This window comes from Chelmon rostratus, chromosome 5 (assembly GCF_017976325.1).
Source record: "Chelmon rostratus isolate fCheRos1 chromosome 5, fCheRos1.pri, whole genome shotgun sequence".
NCBI classification, from domain to species: Eukaryota; Metazoa; Chordata; class Actinopteri; order Chaetodontiformes; family Chaetodontidae; genus Chelmon; species Chelmon rostratus.
This window is the reverse complement of record NC_055662.1, coordinates 8069343-8089262: the sequence shown is the minus strand read 5'-3', so window position 1 is coordinate 8089262 and position 19920 is coordinate 8069343. Positions and strand designations below refer to the sequence as shown.

General features: G+C 40.8%; 1 protein-coding gene across 2 annotated transcripts in view; it reads right to left on the bottom strand.

Annotated features, from left to right (window-relative positions):
• LOC121607207 (protein unc-13 homolog B-like) overlaps positions 1-19920 on the bottom strand; it is a 181070-nt gene that overhangs the window by 104123 nt on the left and 57027 nt on the right. For both annotated transcript variants that reach the window (XM_041937920.1, XM_041937921.1), the window contains exons 9-10: positions 11659-11925; positions 10914-11001 (exon numbers count right to left, since the gene is read on the bottom strand). In XM_041937920.1, the coding sequence (XP_041793854.1) occupies positions 10914-11001; positions 11659-11925 (355 nt within the window). The remainder of the gene's footprint in view (positions 1-10913; positions 11002-11658; positions 11926-19920) is intronic.

Here is a 19920-nt window from a genome sequence, read left to right as displayed (position 1 = left end):
AGATCCCTCTGTGGAGCGGCGTCGTTTGCATGCTGAACACAGTCATCATTCCAAAAAGCTAGAAACCAATCCTCTCCTCCACTTGCCCTTCTATTTATCCTATCTTCTCTTAATACAATTTCTGTGTTTCCTTTTTCTTTCATGACTCTTTCTTCGGCTCTCATCCCCTCACACTAGTGCTCTGTACTGAATAAAATAATCAAAGCAGGAGAAAGGTAAATAGTGTTTTGCTTAAAATGAAATGGGACCAAATTGTTTGTTTTTTTTTTGTTGTTGTTGCTAATATCATTTTGTGATTGTGCTTTTATGGATTTATGTTTAAAAAAAACTCAACAACAACAGGATTTTAATTAATGTTCTTTCGTCTTTAATTCAGAAACAAAACTGGTGGTGAATAAAACAAACTGCTTTCAGCATGTGTTTCAGTGTGTTTTTCTGCTCTCCTTAGATGTCAAACATAAATTACATTGATCATTTGTCCATATGTATATTTGTATCTCCTGTGTATATTAATCTTTTATATGTAAAATGTTGGGTTATTTCTTGACCCTGTAAAAGCACACGAAAATGAAACTGTGATTATATCCCCACAATAATTACAAACAAGATGATTGTGTCTAATAAAAGGTAGGTGTTACTAGGATTAGACATGACCTCCTTTGAGTACTTTAAAAAATCTATACATGTTAATAAGCAGCAGCCTCCTGGTGGCCAATCCCAACGCTTCTAATATGTCAGGCTGAATTTCATGAAGTGGTACAGCCATAACAAACGCAGAGGCTTGGGTTTGAATATTTCATTCAGTGTAAACATCATGATGATGATGAATGATGATCAATGATACTGAATATAAAGTATAACTGATTCATAACTCAAATGAGGTATCATTCAAGCGCTGCAACACTCAGCTTCATGTTCCACCTGACACAAGTGCCACAAGGCTGCAGGAGGATGGAGTTAATCCATAAGTGCAAAACAAGAGATAGCATTATGTGAGTGAGCAATCTCAGGAGAAACATGTCTTCATGTGATTTCTGACAACCGACAGTTTGGGCAACAATATGAGAAAGCTATATGTCAAGGGGATAAATCTCCAACAAGAGCACAATGGAGGACAGTTAATTTTCTAGATTACCAACATGACAAGCTGCCATCAGGTGAAAAATTACTACATTATTTGGACATATTACCATATTATTACAGTGACAATGTTGATAGAGTAATAAGAGAAAGAAATAAAAGCTAGTAGGAAAATGTATAAAATGGACTTGCGGCTCAGTACATAACGAAGCTGCCTGATTTCATCCAGGTTAACAGGTTTACTTACTAATTTTCTCATCAGTAGCACCAAAACCAAAAAGTCTCCTCCCAACTTATTGTTGATGTTTTGAAATTCAACACTTCACATCTGAGTGACGAAGATAAACCTCTCTCCACCAATGGCAGCCTCAGCGGATCAGAATGCAGTGAAGCTGCAAGACTCGTGTTTATGAATCACTGCAATCACAATCAGAATATTCATGACCTGCTAAATAAACCATCTGTATAATATGGCACAAACTCCGACTTCAACTCAATGCAGCAGGTTATTTCTCCTCTCAAAGCCCTTTAGTTCCTCTCTGAATTGGAACAGATTCTATTGTAGGATTACCGGAAATCTCTTTAAATATTTTATATTTGGAAAACACAGTATGTTAGTAATTTTTTTCCCACGATTCCCCTGTTTTTTCTGTTTTATTTACTCTTTCCTGAGGCCTCCATTATTTCTCAATACTTGTCTCTTTTATGCAACTTCATCTGAACCCCTGGACAGGCGGCTTGGAGGCGGTCTGCTCCCTCCGTATCCAATTATCTCTGCATGTCCCCTCTGTCGATAATGAGTTATCATTCTGCTCCACCCCGTTCCATCAACTCTCCTGTTTTTTATTTTTATTCATGCTGCCTTCTCTGTATTTCCCTTGATCTCCCTCGATTCCACATCTCTCTGTATTCTATTAAAGCCGCCTGAAACTCAGAGCTGTGTTTTTTCCTTTGAACACTTTTACTGTACAGCCAAACAGAGGTGATTTAACTGTGAAAGCAGGGAGAAGGAGACAAAGAGGTGTGTTTGTGTTTCTCCAAGGCTATCGCTAAGCAAGGCCTTTCATGTTGGTCTATGAGTTTTAGGTTAGGTCTATTTGTTCAGGCAAGCCATAAAAACTACGAGAACTCAAAAAAAATGCAGTGGTAGAAGAAACAAAAAGGTATAAAACATCAAAAGAGAGCCAGGATTACAGAAACACTGAGGTCATTAGTCACTGCTCTCTCCGAACAACCATCTTTTACTTTGTTATTTGCACCAAACTATGTAGAATTTTCTGAATATTTAAAAAGATAATCACAAAATTTAACATTTTGTTTATTCATTTCATTGTTTTCATTATATTTTGCATAAATTTTATCTCCAGTAAATATATATTATATAATACTCTTTCAAAATCCACCATGTGCAAAATGTGTGCAATGACAGAATGTAGACAGCTCTTCAACACTGGGGGGGGCACAAATAAGCTGCTGATTATATGTCAGTTCTGCTATGTAAACACAGGAATGGTCAAACTACAGTGTGTTTTTATCTGGAGTATTGTGTTACTTTATTACAGGTTTTGGATAAAGAATATGTGTAGTATGGGAAATATGCCAGAATACATTCATATGTGTGTGTGTGGTACTGTTGGTGAGGTGAAACTTCAACTCTACAGGTCCTGTTTTGAAACTGGCTCTGTATTGTAACTATAATGACCCCCTGAGGAGTTTCTGGACTCCTGTGAGCCAAATCACCTCCTCCTCCCTCTGCTCTCTTTTCTAGTCCTCGTCTTCTCATCTGCCTTCCCACAATCCTCTCTGACTGCCCCTCCTGCACTGTACTGTTGATCTTTTTGATGTTTGCCTGGTCAAGCAGCAGTCTCATCTCTCGCAGCCTTTCTTTGGTTGCATGTGTGAATGTGTGTGTGTGTGTGTGTGTGTGTTGTCAGACACTGTGAAGTACTTCCAAGGACAAGGGATGAGTTGCATACAGTGTACTCAACAAGTCCTGCAACCTAAACAACAAAGTGTTGTTTGTCATTGCCTTTCAAAATGACACACACTGAGTGTTTCTGATCTGATGCCACTTTCAGCAGCACAGCCTCATATATGAGTGCCTTCTGACACCATTAGATATGACTGCCAGTCCTATACTTATTGTATGGTTAGACCGACCGTATTGCAAGAGAGAATATTGAACAATTCTGCAAAATGCAGCCAAATTTAAAATTCTTTGTTCCAACAATGTCTGCACATCGCAACTACTCAACTGTTGAGTTTAGGGAAAGGTAAAGTTTCTTTTGGACGGTGGTACAACACAAGGTTAGATGTACTACATCACAACCCTGATCAACCCAGTTACTGTCTGCTTTACATACTGTACATGCATGACACACTACTTCCTAAGACCTTCGTCATGCCTGACCTTCATCCTCACATCACTGGCACTCTGCAATGGTGTTACATGTCATTTTTCGGAGTCACTGGCGATCAACCTATTCAGTGGTTTAGGTATGAGGATGTGTTAATATTGCATGAGTCCTTCTTCAATCCTTCTTTCCTGGGAGATTAAAAAATCTGAAATGTCCTCAGAGGCTTGCCTTCACTGAAGACGGGGCTGGCTGAATGATTTCTATCTGTTGAGCAGCATCATAGCCGAGCTTAAGGTTAATGTGAAAGTAGGAAGGCAGCAGCACAAAGCAATTTAAAGCTTTATCATATTTTGTATGTTTGAATGCACAAATGTGATTTTTTATGCTGTTCCTGCTTTATACATTTCATCTATTTATGTGTGTATTTGTTTTTAAGAGCCGCACTAAGGCATTTTCCTATCAGCTGTATATGGCAAAGTACTGAATTGAGTTGAATACTGAACTGCACTATACTGGGTGCACACAGTCTTATGCTCTGTCAACACGGACCATGTTGCAAAGACTAACTGATTACTGATGTACAAGATTTGACTTTTGCAGTGTGTGAATTAATTCTGAGTCTTAAAAGATAAGAATGTTGAATCAAATGAGAAATCTTCTCCCCTCTCCAACAATATATTCTCAGAATTTCACGCCATGTACCACAACGTGGAGTACAAAATGTATGAACAGAAAAAAGCTGTGGACTGGGTGAGTTTATCTTAAATTGTAGCAGTGGAAAGTCACAGACATGATTCGTTTGTTTTATGCTGGCAAATATTGCTGAGTAAAATATTTAGATTTCAAATAATTTGAACACAGAGCCAGAAACTCTGTGGTAAAATCAGCAACAAAGGCTCATGCAGTACAAACCTAATTTACAGGGGATCATGGCAGCTGGCCATGGAGTGAGCAAGCTTTCAGGAAGCTTTCATTCCTTCAACGTTACTCTCCTTAAAGGGCTCCTTCATATACAATTCATGATGGCATTTTCCCAAAACAATAACGGACTCCATAAAGGCTTCTTTTAAGGAGCTCATTGAACACAGTAAAATTAAATTTCTTGTACTTAAACACAAAACTCTAGTAATTATGCCCTTTCTTAAAATCTTGAAATGACTCCTTTCTCTTCTCCTGGCTTATATGTGATCATATGCTGCAGCCTCCTACTACTGCACACTAAGAGTTAAGGGTCAGGCAAAGATTTTTCTTGAGGTCTCTATCAAGAGGACCTAATGGACAGATAAATGCTTTGAAGTGCTCTTAGAAAGGTTGAAAGGAAACACTGCAATCAATGACAGGAATCAACACAGTGGAGTGACTTATTTTTTTCAGTGTCAGACTGCCCCATCTTTCGGCACACACTGTATTAACTGATGTAACTGTTTGATTTTGTGTCAGATCATTTACTATATTAACTAAGTCGCATTTTTGTTGATAAGCCAACTAGAATGCTTTCTTACTTGAGTCCCTCTGGGGCCTTTTTTTAAAGTAATAGTTCAACATTTTGGGAACTATGTTTATTCACTTTTGCACCAAGAGTTAGACGAGAAGATTGCTGTGCTGAACTCAAACTAAAAACTTTTTAGAGACTGACTTAAAGTTAGATTTCAGGGGGGAGAAAATTATTAAAGAACTATTAAAGCATAAAACTAAAATATGACACTACAGATTAGATGAAAAGATGACAAAGAGTTCTGCTTTGTCACTCTTTACACAGAACTTTTTAAAAGCACAAGGACAACGTGTATTGTTTTCACATTTGTTGATTCAGAAGCAGGGAACCCACACATTAACGGTCTGTCTGAGATTTTGATGCCTCTCTTCATCTCTTTCTTCCACCCCTTGCATTTCTTTCCCTGCTCCCTCTGCAGTGGTGATGTTCATGTTAATGACTCTGTCCTGAGAGAAGGTTTTTTTTTTTCTTGTTGCTGTGAGGAGAAGATGAGACACTGCCCTGCTTTTTGGGTCATGTGTAATATCCCTTTGTTGTCTCCTCTATCTCAGCTCGTGCTTAAATCGCTGCAGTTCTGTCACAGAAGATTGTCAAAACAAGAACCTTTTTTTCCAGACAAATTTGTTTTTTTTGTAGGGAAATAGAACTACAGGGTAACTCAAACAGACAAGTTCTCCACTTCTCTGGTTATTCAGCTTTCAGGAGTCTCTTTTTAATGAGTGCTACTCTCTGTGTATTCTGAACTAGTATTTTATGGTTTACTGCAAACTTACAACAGAATCTTGAACTTCTTCAAAAGTTCGAGAAAACTACAATTTAGTTATTGGACCGACTGGACAAAGGAAAAACAAACTCATCTTATCTTTGCATAAAAGTAAATTTTTTAAACCTGCATTGCTTAGTCCAGTTGAATTGGACTAATCTGGACAAAAACAACTGCACCTGCACCCTGTAGAGTAGTGGTCCCCAACCTTTTCTATACCATGGCCCAGTTTAATGTCTGACAATATTTTCACGGCCCAGTCTAAAGGTGTAGCAGATAAAAACAAAATTAAATGATAAGATCGGCATTAAAAACTGTGGTATTTTCTCTTTAATAATAATAATAACAATAATAATGAACGTAAATCCACTTTTTAATCATGTCAAGAGGACCTGGCTGCAGACTGGCACTGTCAGGCACCACCTGTTTTTCAAATTATGTGAAAAAACAAAATAATGGAAATTATTTTTTCTTTTTGTGCGGCCCAGTACCAAATGACCCACGGCCCGCCACGGGTTGGGGATCAATGCTGTAGAGGAAGTGGTTTTGGTCTGGTTACAAACAAATTCGAATGTGAACATGATCCTGCCTCTGTTCTAAAGAGGAATACTCTGCAAGTTTGAGCTACATAAACACCTGTTAGCAGCAAGCAAAAATCAATGTCTGATCTGGACTAGCAACAGTACGTTTCCCTCTTGATACACTGTATTTCAGCACAGATCACCTTCTTCAGGACATTGTTTCTTGATCCTTGAACACATCTAACCAATGAGCAGAGGGAATGTTCTCATATGGTTTTCAGCGATGAATTTTGTTTTGGTTGAATTGTTTCTGTGTGAAAAGAAACCCAACCAAAAAGAAAATGCATCAAGTTTATGATCTCATCCCACTGATTTGGACCAAAGCAAAAAAGCAAGAAACAGTTGGCTTGAAAGAAGAAGGGCTGAGATTTTAAAATCAGGAGAAATTTCACAGATTACTTGCTCCTGAGTTGTGGACATACATACTACTACAACTAATGCTGCATCATGCACAACGTCATATTGTATTTACAGTAAGTCCTTTGGTGCTGAAATGTGTTTGGAGGAGAGCGGGATCAGTAAACCTTTACTTGACAGAGAAGACAAAAAATCACTACAGAAAAAATGAGATACCATTCTTTCTGTAGGTGTCATCCATATATCATAGAGGAGCCGCTGATACTACGTGCTGTGCAAGATACATAGTTACAACCCAAATATGTGACAACACTGAAGAATTCTCAAACAAACAAAGCTGGAACATCTGTGTTTCTGAGAAAACAGCATTTGAATTCTGCAGTTTGTACAATTCTTTAAGCACTGTATGCTGCATGATAAGTGTTGAAAAAACACCAAACCACAAAGGCCAGGTTATTCCCAGATCATCAACAACATCTGGAAATCAGAAGAGTCTTTCTCTTCACAAAATCTAATCCAAATCCATCCGGACATGCTGCCAATATGATGCCATCAAACAGACATGGATGAAATATAACCTTTGTCCAACAATCAAAAGATCACAGTTATCACATTTAAAGTCGAAGTTACAAATCACGTCATTGTGGTGTCTGAATGAAAAAGCTTGAGCATGTTATATGACAGTACATCCTATTTCACTGTAAGTCCACACACACTAACTGCAGCACTGCTGCCCAAATTATAAACAAATGTATGGTTGTGTTTCCATAGAAATGTGGCATAGTTGCCATGGTACAATACTTCCTAGAGACAAAAAGACTATTTTTGTCCTTATAACTGCTGACCAGTGGCAAACCTGGATCTATCATCCACCTTCAGCACCTCAGTAATGCTGGCACTTGTATTTGTTTTTGCTATATGTCATTTTAGAATAATGCAAGCAACAGTACACGACCTTGTAATGATTGATACCTACACATGGAGGAAAGGCACACTCATTAATCCTTAGGCTGAATTTTTTATATTACACTGGAGTTCAGCAAAGAAGCAGATGTGTAATCAATTGTCGAGCTAGATGCATGCAAAACGATGGATTGATGGATGGCATTAAGGGTGGCAAGGGCTACAAACTGGTGCTCAAAAAGTCCGCTGTAAGTCTGGAAATGTCAGCTTTCTGAAGTGACTTTAAATGAGTGGCAGTCTTAAGTAGCAGCGATAACTTTCATGAGCATGGCGAGGATCAGACCAGCTGATGTGCCTGACACACGAAATCATTGAGCTGCAAAGCAATGATGAGCTCAAAGCAAAGTGTAACAACATCCCTCTGCTTCAGTTCTATAAGCTGTACATATATCTGAGGGGAATGAAGTTTGGGACAACCTACTACTGTGAGCAGTTATTTTCAAAACTGATGACTGAAGACTTGGTTCCAGCCATCTCATTACAGGTTAGTGTAATATGTGTTCAGTAATTCAGTATGGCCCTCAAAGGATGTTCCTCACCCCTGATGTAAATTAAGCATGTAATTTAGATGTCTACATTACATACTATAATTTTCTCAACAGCATTTCACAGACTATATTTTAAGATATACTTTGGATGTGCTTCACAATGAAATATAGGTTGCGTTATATCTGTTGTTGTTCCAGTTACATCTCTCTGGTGACTGATCATTACTGCTCTCCCATATCAAACAGAACCTTGACCTGAAACATCACATTGATTAGCTACACTTGATGACCAAACTGAAAAACGCTGGTGGACGCCAACAACATGCACACACCCACATACACACACAACATCCAAATGGCACTCCTGAAAGTGCACCCAAATGAGCATCAAACAGCAGAAAGCTTGTGTAATTGGACGTGAAAGGTGAGTGATCTCTCATGCCTTTCTCTCCAGGTCTTGAACAAGATCAAAGGTAGCATTTAAAGAAATGATCTATTGTTGATAAGCAGCTCAGGACTGGACTGCGCTGAAGTGGCCAGCAACAGCGGCAGAGGAGGCATCCTCACCTGCACAGAGCTGGTGGTCTTATTTAAGGCTCTTTGTACCATTGGTATAAACCTGCCCCACAAAGCAGCAATAATTTGAAAACTGAAAAGCTGCTGCCAAAAAATATAAGGAAATTCATACAGTGTGTGTTTTCCTTTTAAAATCAACCTTATCTTAATGGCAGGACCATTTTTATATTCCCTGACCTACAGCATCCTGTCACTAAAAGCAATTTGTGTAAATACTGTTGCTAAGAGTTTGGAGCTGATTGGAATGATTGCTGCTAAATAAGACCTGATGTTGGGCTATTTAAGAGATGTCTTCTTGGGCACTGTATGTCTAGAAAGCAATGGACCATAACAGAAAGTGCTGTCTGCTGCTGAACTTTGAATATTTATTGAAGAGAAGACAATGTTTTGGAACTGCTCCAAAATACTTGATTCTATACCATAATGCAACACAATAGTGTCTTTTCTTAGACGTCCCCAAACCCAGTAAGTGCCCATCTCTCACAACTACACTCACTTTATCGATCATCAAAATACTTGCTGATTAATCAAATTTTGACAACTAATCGATTACTCAATTAATTGATGCAGCTCCAGTAAAAAAAAACGTGCAGGTGTAACGGTTCAATTTCAGCAAATCTCTTAGCTGCACTTCTGCTGGCACAACAATAGTTAGGGTACTGTAGCTCATAACCCAGTCAAACAGGTCCTCTAAGAGCTCCTTCTTCGTTCTTCACACTGTCATTTCTGTAATTCTGACTCATAAAAGAGCAGCTACTTTTCTAAGGTGCCCTGATATTCGCCTCTTGAGAAGGATTATTCAAAAACAGGGATGGGATTCATGAAAGACAGGCCGCCAGGTTTGTTGTTTGAGCGAACAGGGAGTCGTGTGGGAGCTGAGTCATAAATAATTTCACGCTTTATTGGTCCCTGTAGGTAAATTTTCATTTCTCTCAGTCTTATGCCAGGTAGGTCAGATTACATGGTCAGGTACTGAACAACAGGGCTTCTGTGTCTTGCTCAAGGACACTTAAGTCAGGCGGATGCTTGTTAACATGGGGCCTTGAACCCACTTGCCCCCGCATCTATTGTAGCCTGACTGAATTAAGCTTGTGGCATTTGTCAGTCCATGTTTCCTAGACAGCAATCTCACTACTGCCAGCCACTCTTGTGATTTAATTCCGCTCAGTGCATCATTTGTTACTTTCTACTCTATGAGAAACAAGAGGTGTTTGATGATAGCCCATCTCAACAGATTCTAATTTTAAACCAAATTGGACATGAGAGTGGATTTTTAAGTGTGAAAAAAGGTGTGAGAGTCCAAGGAAAACAAGGAGACATGGGTCTGGACTCCAAGGTGATTAGAGATAAATAGATAGGACCAATCACACCAAGAGGAGCCAACAGGAGGAGCAGTGGGCATAACTCTTGATGTTAGAACAGTATGTGATCAACCCTTTATAGAGGTGTGTGTGCGCATACTAATCGCATTGTGACGACTCATCTCCCATCTGGGGACAAAACTGCAACTATCTTAAGGGTAAGAATTTTTTGGGTTAAATTCAGGATTACAACTAGGATAAAAGTAAAGTAAGGGTGGCAGTTGTGCATGTTGCGCTTATGGCTGGGTTAAAATAAGCCTCCAAGGAATGAATATGTCAATGCAATGCCCTCAGAGTGTGCCATGATGTGTTTATGCAAGGTTTTATCGCCTGGTTTCCTTTTAAGTCCTTGGGATGGAATCCTCACAGAGACCCCAACACCACAGTCAACTGTAAATCACCCCAAAGTAGTTGGTACTATAATCTGAGAAATCGTTTTAACTCACAGTACCACATCTTGCAGCTAAAAACTTCATGCAAGAGTAAAGTGAAAAGCGGAACTGAAGAAACCCATGCTGAAAAAGGGTTTTCCTGATCAAAGTGGAAACAGTTAAGGAGCACAAAATTGGTGCAAATTGCTGTGGCATGACTGGAAACTCAACCAACCCAAAGGGGAAAAGAGGGAGACAAAGTATCATTGCATGAGAGAGGGAGAGAGAGAGAGAAACAGCAATGTTCGTGTGGCTGTATATCTGAATCTGTGTATGGGATTTTACTGATTTGATTATTTCTTTGTGTGCTTAAGGACTGCACTTCCATGAAATATACAGTGTAGTGTACAAGCTATGTGGGTATATGTGACAAATGTCTGTGTGTGTGTGTGACTGTGTAAGAATGAGAAACAGGCAAAGAGAGAGTAGTTGCGCTGGGGAGAGAGTGCGAGTCTTTCTACCTCGAGGAGCTGTACTCTGACTTTGTTGTATGCTTTGAGCCAGCGAACTTTGGATGGTGAGCAGGGTGGAGGGCCATCTTCAAAGAAGCTAAGAAAGATAGAGCCAAAAGATTATCCGGTTCAAAAGGACAAGTTTCAAAAAGATGGCAGACATGAATCAACATTATAATATCAAAATTAAATCAATCCCCAAATCTTGCAGTCAAAGGATAAGTTCACATTTTTCAAGGCTGTCTTAAAACAACACTTTAATGAAGAGTCGGTCAAATCAGACTAACTCAGACTACTGATGTCTCATATTAGCCTCAGCTTAACTTTAAAATGTATTTCTAGGCAAAACTAGGACTGAGGATTGTGTCCCCCATTTCTCTCATTGAACGCTGATTATGATGGGATCTTGAAAACTGTTGAGCACTGGTCTATTATTTTAGGACTGACATGAAAATAATGTGAACTTATCCTTAAAGGTCGTCACATAAGGAGTGAGCTCATTTTTCTTTTCTTCCAAATTAGTAGCTTGTTTATTATTCTCTTTCTCTCATGTGATACACATGGAGTCGTCAGCTGCCTACTCTACATCCAGTAGGAGTTGCGAGTGCACCCGTAAGTCTGTAATCCTCTGTCTTCCCAACAGCTGACCCTTAAGGTTGTGTTCACTGGCATGCAAAACCAGACAGCAATTCTTAAAATGTTATATTTTTTTAAATGAATCATGCAAACCTAGATGTCAACTTTTTTTACATACCAGATTTTGGTCTTATCATGGTTGTCCAACATTGGTTTGGGCAGGATGACTGAAGAGTCCTTCAAATCTTTGTTGGAGCCAGGTTCAGGTACTGGATGCAGCTCTTTTTCAGCCTCCTCCTCATCTTCTTCATCCCAGTTAGATGGCTGGCTGTTGAGGGAAGGACGAGGGCCGCTGGGATCTCTGCGCTCCTCAGGCTCAGAGCTGAACTGGGAGCTGGCTGGGCTGAGGTTGCCTGATGAATCAAAGCGACTGCTGTCTGGTGGACTGTAGGAGAATGAGATTGTTGTTTAGAATATGGTAGTAATTTGGGAAAGCAATGTGTAGTTAAGGGACTACTGTGGAATTGAAAAGTTTTATTCCAAAATACAGCATTTAGGAAACTACAACTTGAAAGTCATGTGTTTTTGCAAAACAAAGATGATCAGAAAATCATTAATGAACAAAATTAATTTTTATCTACTTTCATTCAAAAAAGGAGTTTTAAGTTTAACTGGAGGACATTGATTTTGGAATGAAACAATTCAATTAATTTATAAGAACAAGAACTGAGTGTAAAAGTCATGGTAAAAAAAAGCTCATCATCATCTGTTACAGGGAAGAAGGTAGCACGAAACAAGGAAAACGAACAGGGTTAAACAGAGCAAGCTGAATGACTGAGGCTGAATGCAGCCCACGTCAAGAGAGGGCTGCCATCAGCACTGAGCCGCCTCAGCGTTCTCAAAGATGGGTGGTCATACTAAGTTCATAGCCTTGAAGGGTCTGTCTAAAAGCCTGTGTGTGAGTACAGAATAAAGACATTACTTTTTTAATTCACCTGCCTCTATTACAGAAAATTTACAGGATCTTCTAATGTATATACCATGCAATGATAAATGCACATTATTCATAAACAAAAAGGTTGAAAACTCTATTAGAGCAGTGGGAATGCACTTAACCTGCCGGACAAAAAACCTAAGTGGCTGACTGAATAGGAGTGTACTGTGTGGCTGCTGGATGATTGGGACTGCTAACAAGGAAAGTGGTTCTCTGCTTTAACTGGCATGATTTACTTTGACTTGGGACACGTCCAAATTCCTTCTTTATTCCAGTATCCAGCCTGCCTCCATGGTGTGCACTGCCACACCATCATAAATCTATCAGAGTTTGATTCATATAAACAAATTGGCTGAGGCTTGGAGAATAATTGAGAGAGCTGCAGGGGACAGTGAAAGGAGGGGCTTCAGACACGCCTCACAAGTAAAGAGCTAATGAATAAAGACCATCAGTTTCTTCATTCATTGCACTGCCATCACTGTCAGGAAAGCTATTACTGAGGTATTGTAAGTACAAAATAACTTCAGTACATTTATACATAATGGTGAGCACCTTTCAAGCATATGTGATCATTTCCTTTCCTATGGCTTTGATGATAAAACTTACAATGTCAGGAAAGTTGTTTGGTTTAACTAAATCTAAACATGTCTAAATCTAAAAATATGCTAAGGATTTTAAAGTTAAGCTGTGGGATGGGAGAGGGAAAAAAGATGAACACAGAGATAATGATATTAAATGTAGTCTAAAAACATAGGACAAGAAGAACATGAAAGTGGCTACACATGTATCTACATTAGCATGATAAATGAACAATAACATTTATCATGCAAATTGTACTAGCCTTTTCACAGCTTGCTTTGTCAACAAGTCCTTCGGTTGCTCTGTGTCCAAATCTGCATGCTTGGTGTCAAGTGGGTCAACTACACCCCTGTCTACCTCACATGGGGTGATCTTTAACTCAGGTTTATCCAAACCCTCTGCTAGGGAAACTGAGTGAGAGGGGAGGCCAGACTGCGGTGACTGTGCTAATGTGTCACAGCTTCCTGTTTTGGAAGTTTCTGTTGGTCTGTCTATATCACTGGCATCTGCACTTTCAGTTTCTCCAGAACCTGGGGAAAGTTTCTCAACCTCTGGCTCACAAAACTCATCAGCAGGTTCTGAAGTTTGGGACTGAGGCTGGGCTGTGACCACAGGCAGGGTGGATTCAGCTTTGGAAGGGTCAGGGCTCCCGAACATTGCACCGAGTTTCATGCCAAACATAGATGAAGCAGATGATGGTTCGTCTTTTCCAGTTGGCTTTTCGTCCTGGAAAATACCAGCTGAAAGGTTTTTAAAACCCGAAAAGAGACTGCCATCTGTCTGATGAGGCTGTGGTGTCTTTGCACCAGTGGCTGGAGATGAAGAGGTGGAAAACAGGGATCCAATGGATGATGTGCCTTCAGTAGCTACAGACATGAAGCCAAATTTAGGGGCAGTCAGACCTGGTATTTCAAATATGCCCTTGGTTTCAGGAGCTGGTGGCGATGCAGCTTTGTCAGGCACTCCAAGATCTGGTCCCTCTAAATTCTCAGTATGCTCATCATTCCCTGCTTCTACCTCAGGGAAAGCAGTTTTAATGGAGGTTTCAGTCACAGAGCTTTCTTCAGCCTCTGCTTTGTCTGTTCGTTCTGCCTCCTCTACTAAGCCTTTTTCAGGAACTTCAGAGTCCTCATTGCTTTTAACATTTCCATCTCCAGATGAAGGTGTCTTCTCTGTGCCTGTCTTTTCAGTGCTTTCAGATACAGGTACAGACTCTTTAACAGACTGTTGATTTTCCTCAGTTTTTGTTGTTTCAGGACCTTTGAACATACCAAATAGGTCACTGGTAAGGGATTCTGTAGCAATGCTACTTGGAAGTCCAAAAAATGAGCTTTTCTGTTGTTGTTGTTGTTGGTGCTGTTGTTGTTGTGGCTGACGAGGAGCAGGTGATGATCCAAAAAGTGAACCAGGTGAACTTGAAAAAAATCCGCCAACAGTTGATGGTTTATTTGGGGCATTTTGGGTAGAAAACATTGACATAAAGCCAGAAAATGGAGCTTGTTCAGGGGGTTTTTGTGGCCCTGGCTGCCTTGGTCCAGCCATTCTTGGTCCTGCCATTCTTGGGCCCCCCATCCGCGGCCCTCCCATTCTTGGTGCTCCCATTCTTTGTCCTGGTGGGCCAGGTGGCCTGGCCATTCCTGGTGTGAGCTGTTGCTGTGGTGTGGGAAAACCAGGTCCCAGAGATGGACCTTTCACAGGCCCTACAGCCTGAGATGTCATGATCTCTTGTGAGTTGGTAGCAACAGTTTTTTCTTCATCTGAGGAGGAGACCACTGTAACAGAATTATTACTTTCAAAAGATTTCTCTAATCCATGTGCAGGTTCTTTACTAGCTTCTTCAAGCTCTAATTTATCCTTAATTGGCTCCTTTGCAGTCTCATCAGATGTGGCTTTCAGTTCTTCAGTTGATTTTTCTGATTCTGAAACTGTAGCTTCAGCTGTAATTGCAACAACCACAGATTCTGCAGTAGGCTTCTCTGTAACTGCTATCACTGAATCGGCTACAGTTGCCTCTTCACATTTGTCCACATCTGCAACAGTTGCTTGTTTGTCACCACTAACTGTCAAAGGTTCCTTAGTCATTTTTTCTACATCTGCAACTGCTGTTTGTTCTTCAACAGCAACTTCCAAAGGCTCCACAGTTGATTTTCCCACATCTGCAACTACAGTTTCTTCTTTACCATCAATTTTCAAAGGCTCCTCAGATGATTTTTCTACAACTGCAACTGGAGTTTGCTCAGCAATTTTTAGAGGTTCCTCAGTTTGTTTTACCACATCTGGACATTTGATTTCAGCTATGCCAGTTTCATCATCAGTGCTCCTAATTTCAAAAATATCTGCTTCTGATTCACCAATTTCTTTCTCTGCACCCACTGTATCTTTGATTTCTTTGTATTCTTTTTTGATGTCTGACTGGTCCTCACTTACTAGTTTTACAATGTGTTGTTCCAGTAGTGTCTCTTTCTCTTGGAGATAACTGGATACAGTTGTGTCTGTGATAGAAGTTTCAAACACAACTGAGGCATTTTCATCACAAGAAAGGTGCTGCACTGAGACTATTTTGTCCACCTCCATTTGTGCATCTGTTAGGGGAACAGAATTTTCATTGGTATTTTTATTAATGTCCAAATTTGAATCTTGACCATCTTGGCATGCCTGCTCTTCTTGGAGTTCCAACTTGACTGATGATGTAGAGAGAGGTCCAGAGGGTATATTTTCTATGGCCTCAACAGGGTGATCCTTTTCTTCTTTTGAAAAATCTTTTGTGTCTGGGGGTTTCACTTGTTCTGAGGCAATCTGCTCCTTCACAGGAATAAACATTTCTTGTTCCGTCTTAGTTTCCTCCATGAAAGACAATCCAAACAGGCCAAACCCAGACTTAGATTTATTACCATCAGAACTCCCGCCAAGTGAAAACACAGAGGAAACTTTGAAAACACCCTCTGATTCAAGTGGTTTGGAAGGTGTGGGATGTGCTTCTGATGCTTGGTTTTGTCCACCAAACATGGAGAACAGCCCTTTTGCAGAGGGCTCTGAACCTCTGGGTGGTGATGTAACTGTTGGTCCTGGTGGGGGTATTCTTGGTCCAGTTTGAGGCTGGGCACCTCCAAACTTGGAAAATAAACCAGCACCAGGGGTTTCTTTTTGTGTAGTAGAACCTGGGAGGATGCCACCAAACATAGATGTTCCAGTGGATGGTCCTTTTGGTGTGGTACTACCCCCAGGATGACCTCTGGGAATGGGTGGTTGCTGAGGTGCAGATGCACCAAACATGGAAAAAAGGCCTTTGCCTGGAGGTTCTTTGGGTGAAGGGCCTCTAGGTCGCACATTTCCACAAGTTGGACCTCTTGGGCCAGATGGTGGCTGACTACTAGATCCACCAAACATAGAGAATAAGCCTTTTCCCTGTGTCTCTTGTGGGGTTGACAGAGGAGGTGTTGGGTCTTTGGATCCAGGGGAAGATGTGGCATTTGACCCCCCAAACATTGAGAGTAACCCTGTACTAGGAGTGTCTTTGGCAGATGAGCCAGGAAGAATTCCACCAAGTATTGATAATCCAGTTTGGGAGGACATCTGCTGTGGGGTTGCAGTGGAGCCACTGAACATAGAAAATAAGCCTTTTCCTGGTTGCTCATCGGGCTGTTCAGGCTCAGGCTGACTATCCTTGACAGGTAAATTATCCTCCATAGAGGTTTTGATTTCCTCTGTGGGAGGGTTGATAGGACTGGGCTCAGGGGTAGATAAGGTGACAACCGTTTCAGTTTTATCATCAAGCTTTTGGACTCCTTCAGGTGACTTTACATCTGACTGTACTTCTTTCAGTGACAACTTATTGAGAGACTGAACTTCTTCAGGCAATTCAACATCTAAAGTTGTGCTTTTATCCTCATGGTCTAACTCTTCCAGAGCACCTTCATGAGGTGCTGGCACTAAAGTTGTGATTTCAACCTGGTCACTGGGAGGGTTGACTTTTTCAGGTGTTGTTAAGCATGGAGCTGTTGATTTTCTGTCCTTGAAAGACAGCTCAAGTGGTGGCTCACAAGCCTCACTAATATCTCCTTCAGCTTTTGGGAGTTTGACTTCTGTGGTTGAGCCTTTCTTGGTGAGGTTGTGCTGTGAGTCATGTTTATCTGCATATGCATGATCTGCTGTAGTCAGTGCAAGGGACATCTCTGATTCAATGAGTGCCTCGGCGCTACTGATTTCTGTATCCCTAGCATCCTCTGATATATCCGACAGTGCCGCAATATTGGAAGGTAGAGAATCCTTAGAGTCTGGTAGTGCTACTGCAATGGTCGACATATCTTCTGAAGCACTGACTTCTGGCAATTCAGCCTTGCTACATTCATTGAACTTGTGTTCAACTGTCTCTTCTTCCGGTGAACTAGCTGCTGAGACAAAAATATGGGGTAGTCTAATATAAGGTTTTGGCTCAACTGTTTCAATTTCCAGATCAACAGGAGGCACTTCAGAGCAATTAATGCCAATGTAGATTGACCTTGGGTGGCTAATTTCCTCCTGTGATATGTCAGCTACAGTAGAGACCTCACCAACTTTAATGCTGACATTAGCAGATTCTGTGGATGTAGTTTGCTTGGTTTCATCTGAACTTTGCTGCTGTGACATGCCTGCTTTAGATGCAACCTCCAACAGTATTTCTGAAAGTTCTACTGAATCACCCTTACTTCGAATTCCTTTGAATGTCATTGTATCTGGTGGTTTGGCTGGTGTATATTCAGTGGTGGGCAATTCTTTCCCCGGTGTCTCTGTTTCTGGACTTGCTTTTGGTGTTGCCTGTGGTTGCTGTTTGTCAGAAATAGACACAAATTTGAAGCCATGCTTTGGTGACTCGCTGGAGGAAGAGACCACAGGTGATATCACTGGGGATGTTTGAGGGCTCACACATACAACTGAACCTTCTCCTTTGCAGTGTGATTCAGTAATTACTGATGGTGATGAAGCCAACTCTGTATGCAGGGCTGCAGACTGATCTTTGGACAATTCAGCTGGTGAGAAAGTAGCTAATTCACCTCCAACTGTCAGTGAGCTAGATTCCACAAAGGATTCTGTTTGTGTTGTTGGAGATGTAAGAAGGCTTTTTCTGTTTGACACATCATAACCTTCATCTAGTAATTTCAAAGCAGAGTCTTCTTGGTCACTAACAAGTGCTGGTGTGCAAGGCAGAGACACAAGAGACATTTGTGGGTTTACTGTCTCTGGTATTTCAACAACAGGGGTTGGTGGGGCAATTGTCTCTTCAGCATTGCAGCACATGGGAGATGCACTAAATGTAGATTCCTCAGGAGTAACTGCAACATGGCTGAAAGCAGGAGTCTGTGTTGAAGTAACTTGTGTCCTGTGATGTACAGGTATAGACACACTCTGAGTGTGGTGGGTCATACCAGCAACTGGTTTTGTACTGACAGAGGGTTGTGAACCTAAACCACCAAACAATGAAATCAAACCTTTAACAGAGGTGGATCCTGCTGGTGTTGAAGATACCTCTGGTTGTTGCTTTTCAGCTCCAATGCCCTGGTTCTTTGACATTTGGTCATGTTTTGTGGTAGGTTGTGACATAAATGCGCCAATCCCTGATACACATTGAATTGAAGCTGCAGTGCTTGAGGGAACAGTTGGTTTGTGATATTGCTGGACAGTGACAGGGAATGGGCATGGATCAGGTTGTTTTGAAAGCTGAAGAGGTTGTTTTGCATAACAATCTGGCACAGACTGTACATCAAAAGATGGTAGAGAAGGATCAATTCTTTGTCTCTCATGTACTTGCTGAATAACTGAAGCTGTCAGTGATGGTGGGGTAGAAATTGCTTGGGATATACGATACAGTTGATGGCTAGAAAAAGGAGGTAATGCCTGACCATTACTTGTCATTGTTCCACTTTCCAATGGGCTTTCCTCAATGCTCCCATAGCTGTCTACAGTTGGCTGCTTGATAAGAATTTTGGGTCTAAAGGTCATGTCATGCTGAACATTTGTATCTTGCCTTTGCAACTTTGTAGATTTTGGCTGAGCTCCAGCAATGGACGAAGTCCAACCAATTTCCATGCCAGGTTGCTGGTACTGCTGTAGTGGGACTGAATGTTGTGTCTGCAACTGAGGTATGTTTGGAGCCAACTGATCAGGCTTCGTGGATTCAACATGTATGCTACTAATCTGTTGTTTTGCACTGTTTAGTGAGAATGTAGCAGATGTACTGTGCTGCCTAGCCTGGGAAGCAAAATTCTGAGGAGACTGCATCTTCCTTTGAATAGGCACCAAAGAAGAAATTGCAGTGTTCAATGGGGCAGAGCTCAGTCCTGTTTCTGACTGCGTTTTACAATGTATTCCAGGTTGAGTGGTGGCCTGTTTATCGGTGGAATATTCACTATGTTGTAGTGACTTCTGAATTTGTGAAAATGCTTTATCTTCTCTGATCTCCTCAGGAAAGGGTGGAGATATGTATTGCTGCTGATTGTAAACAATACATTGAGACAGAGAAGACACACAAGGAGAGGAAAGATCTGTTGCATCTTGAAGACTGATGATTCTGGTTTTACTTTGAGGATCCACAGTTAGGTCAACAATACCCATTGTTGTTTTCTTTTCTAATTTCCTTCCAGTTTGTCTTCTTTCAAACATTTCTTTCTTTGCTTTGTTATTAGTGAAATTCATGGGCTGTCCATCCTGGGGTTCAATGTGATTACTTGAAATGCTACTTGTATTTGGGCTGTCTTTGGCAGAAAAGTCCACTGGCTTGTTTTGTTGGAGCGTGTCCTTGTAGGGGGTCCTTGAAACAGAAAATACCTCATTACTGTGATAGGTACATATCTGTCTATGAAGTGTCTCAGTCGTGTTGACTCCACTCAAGGC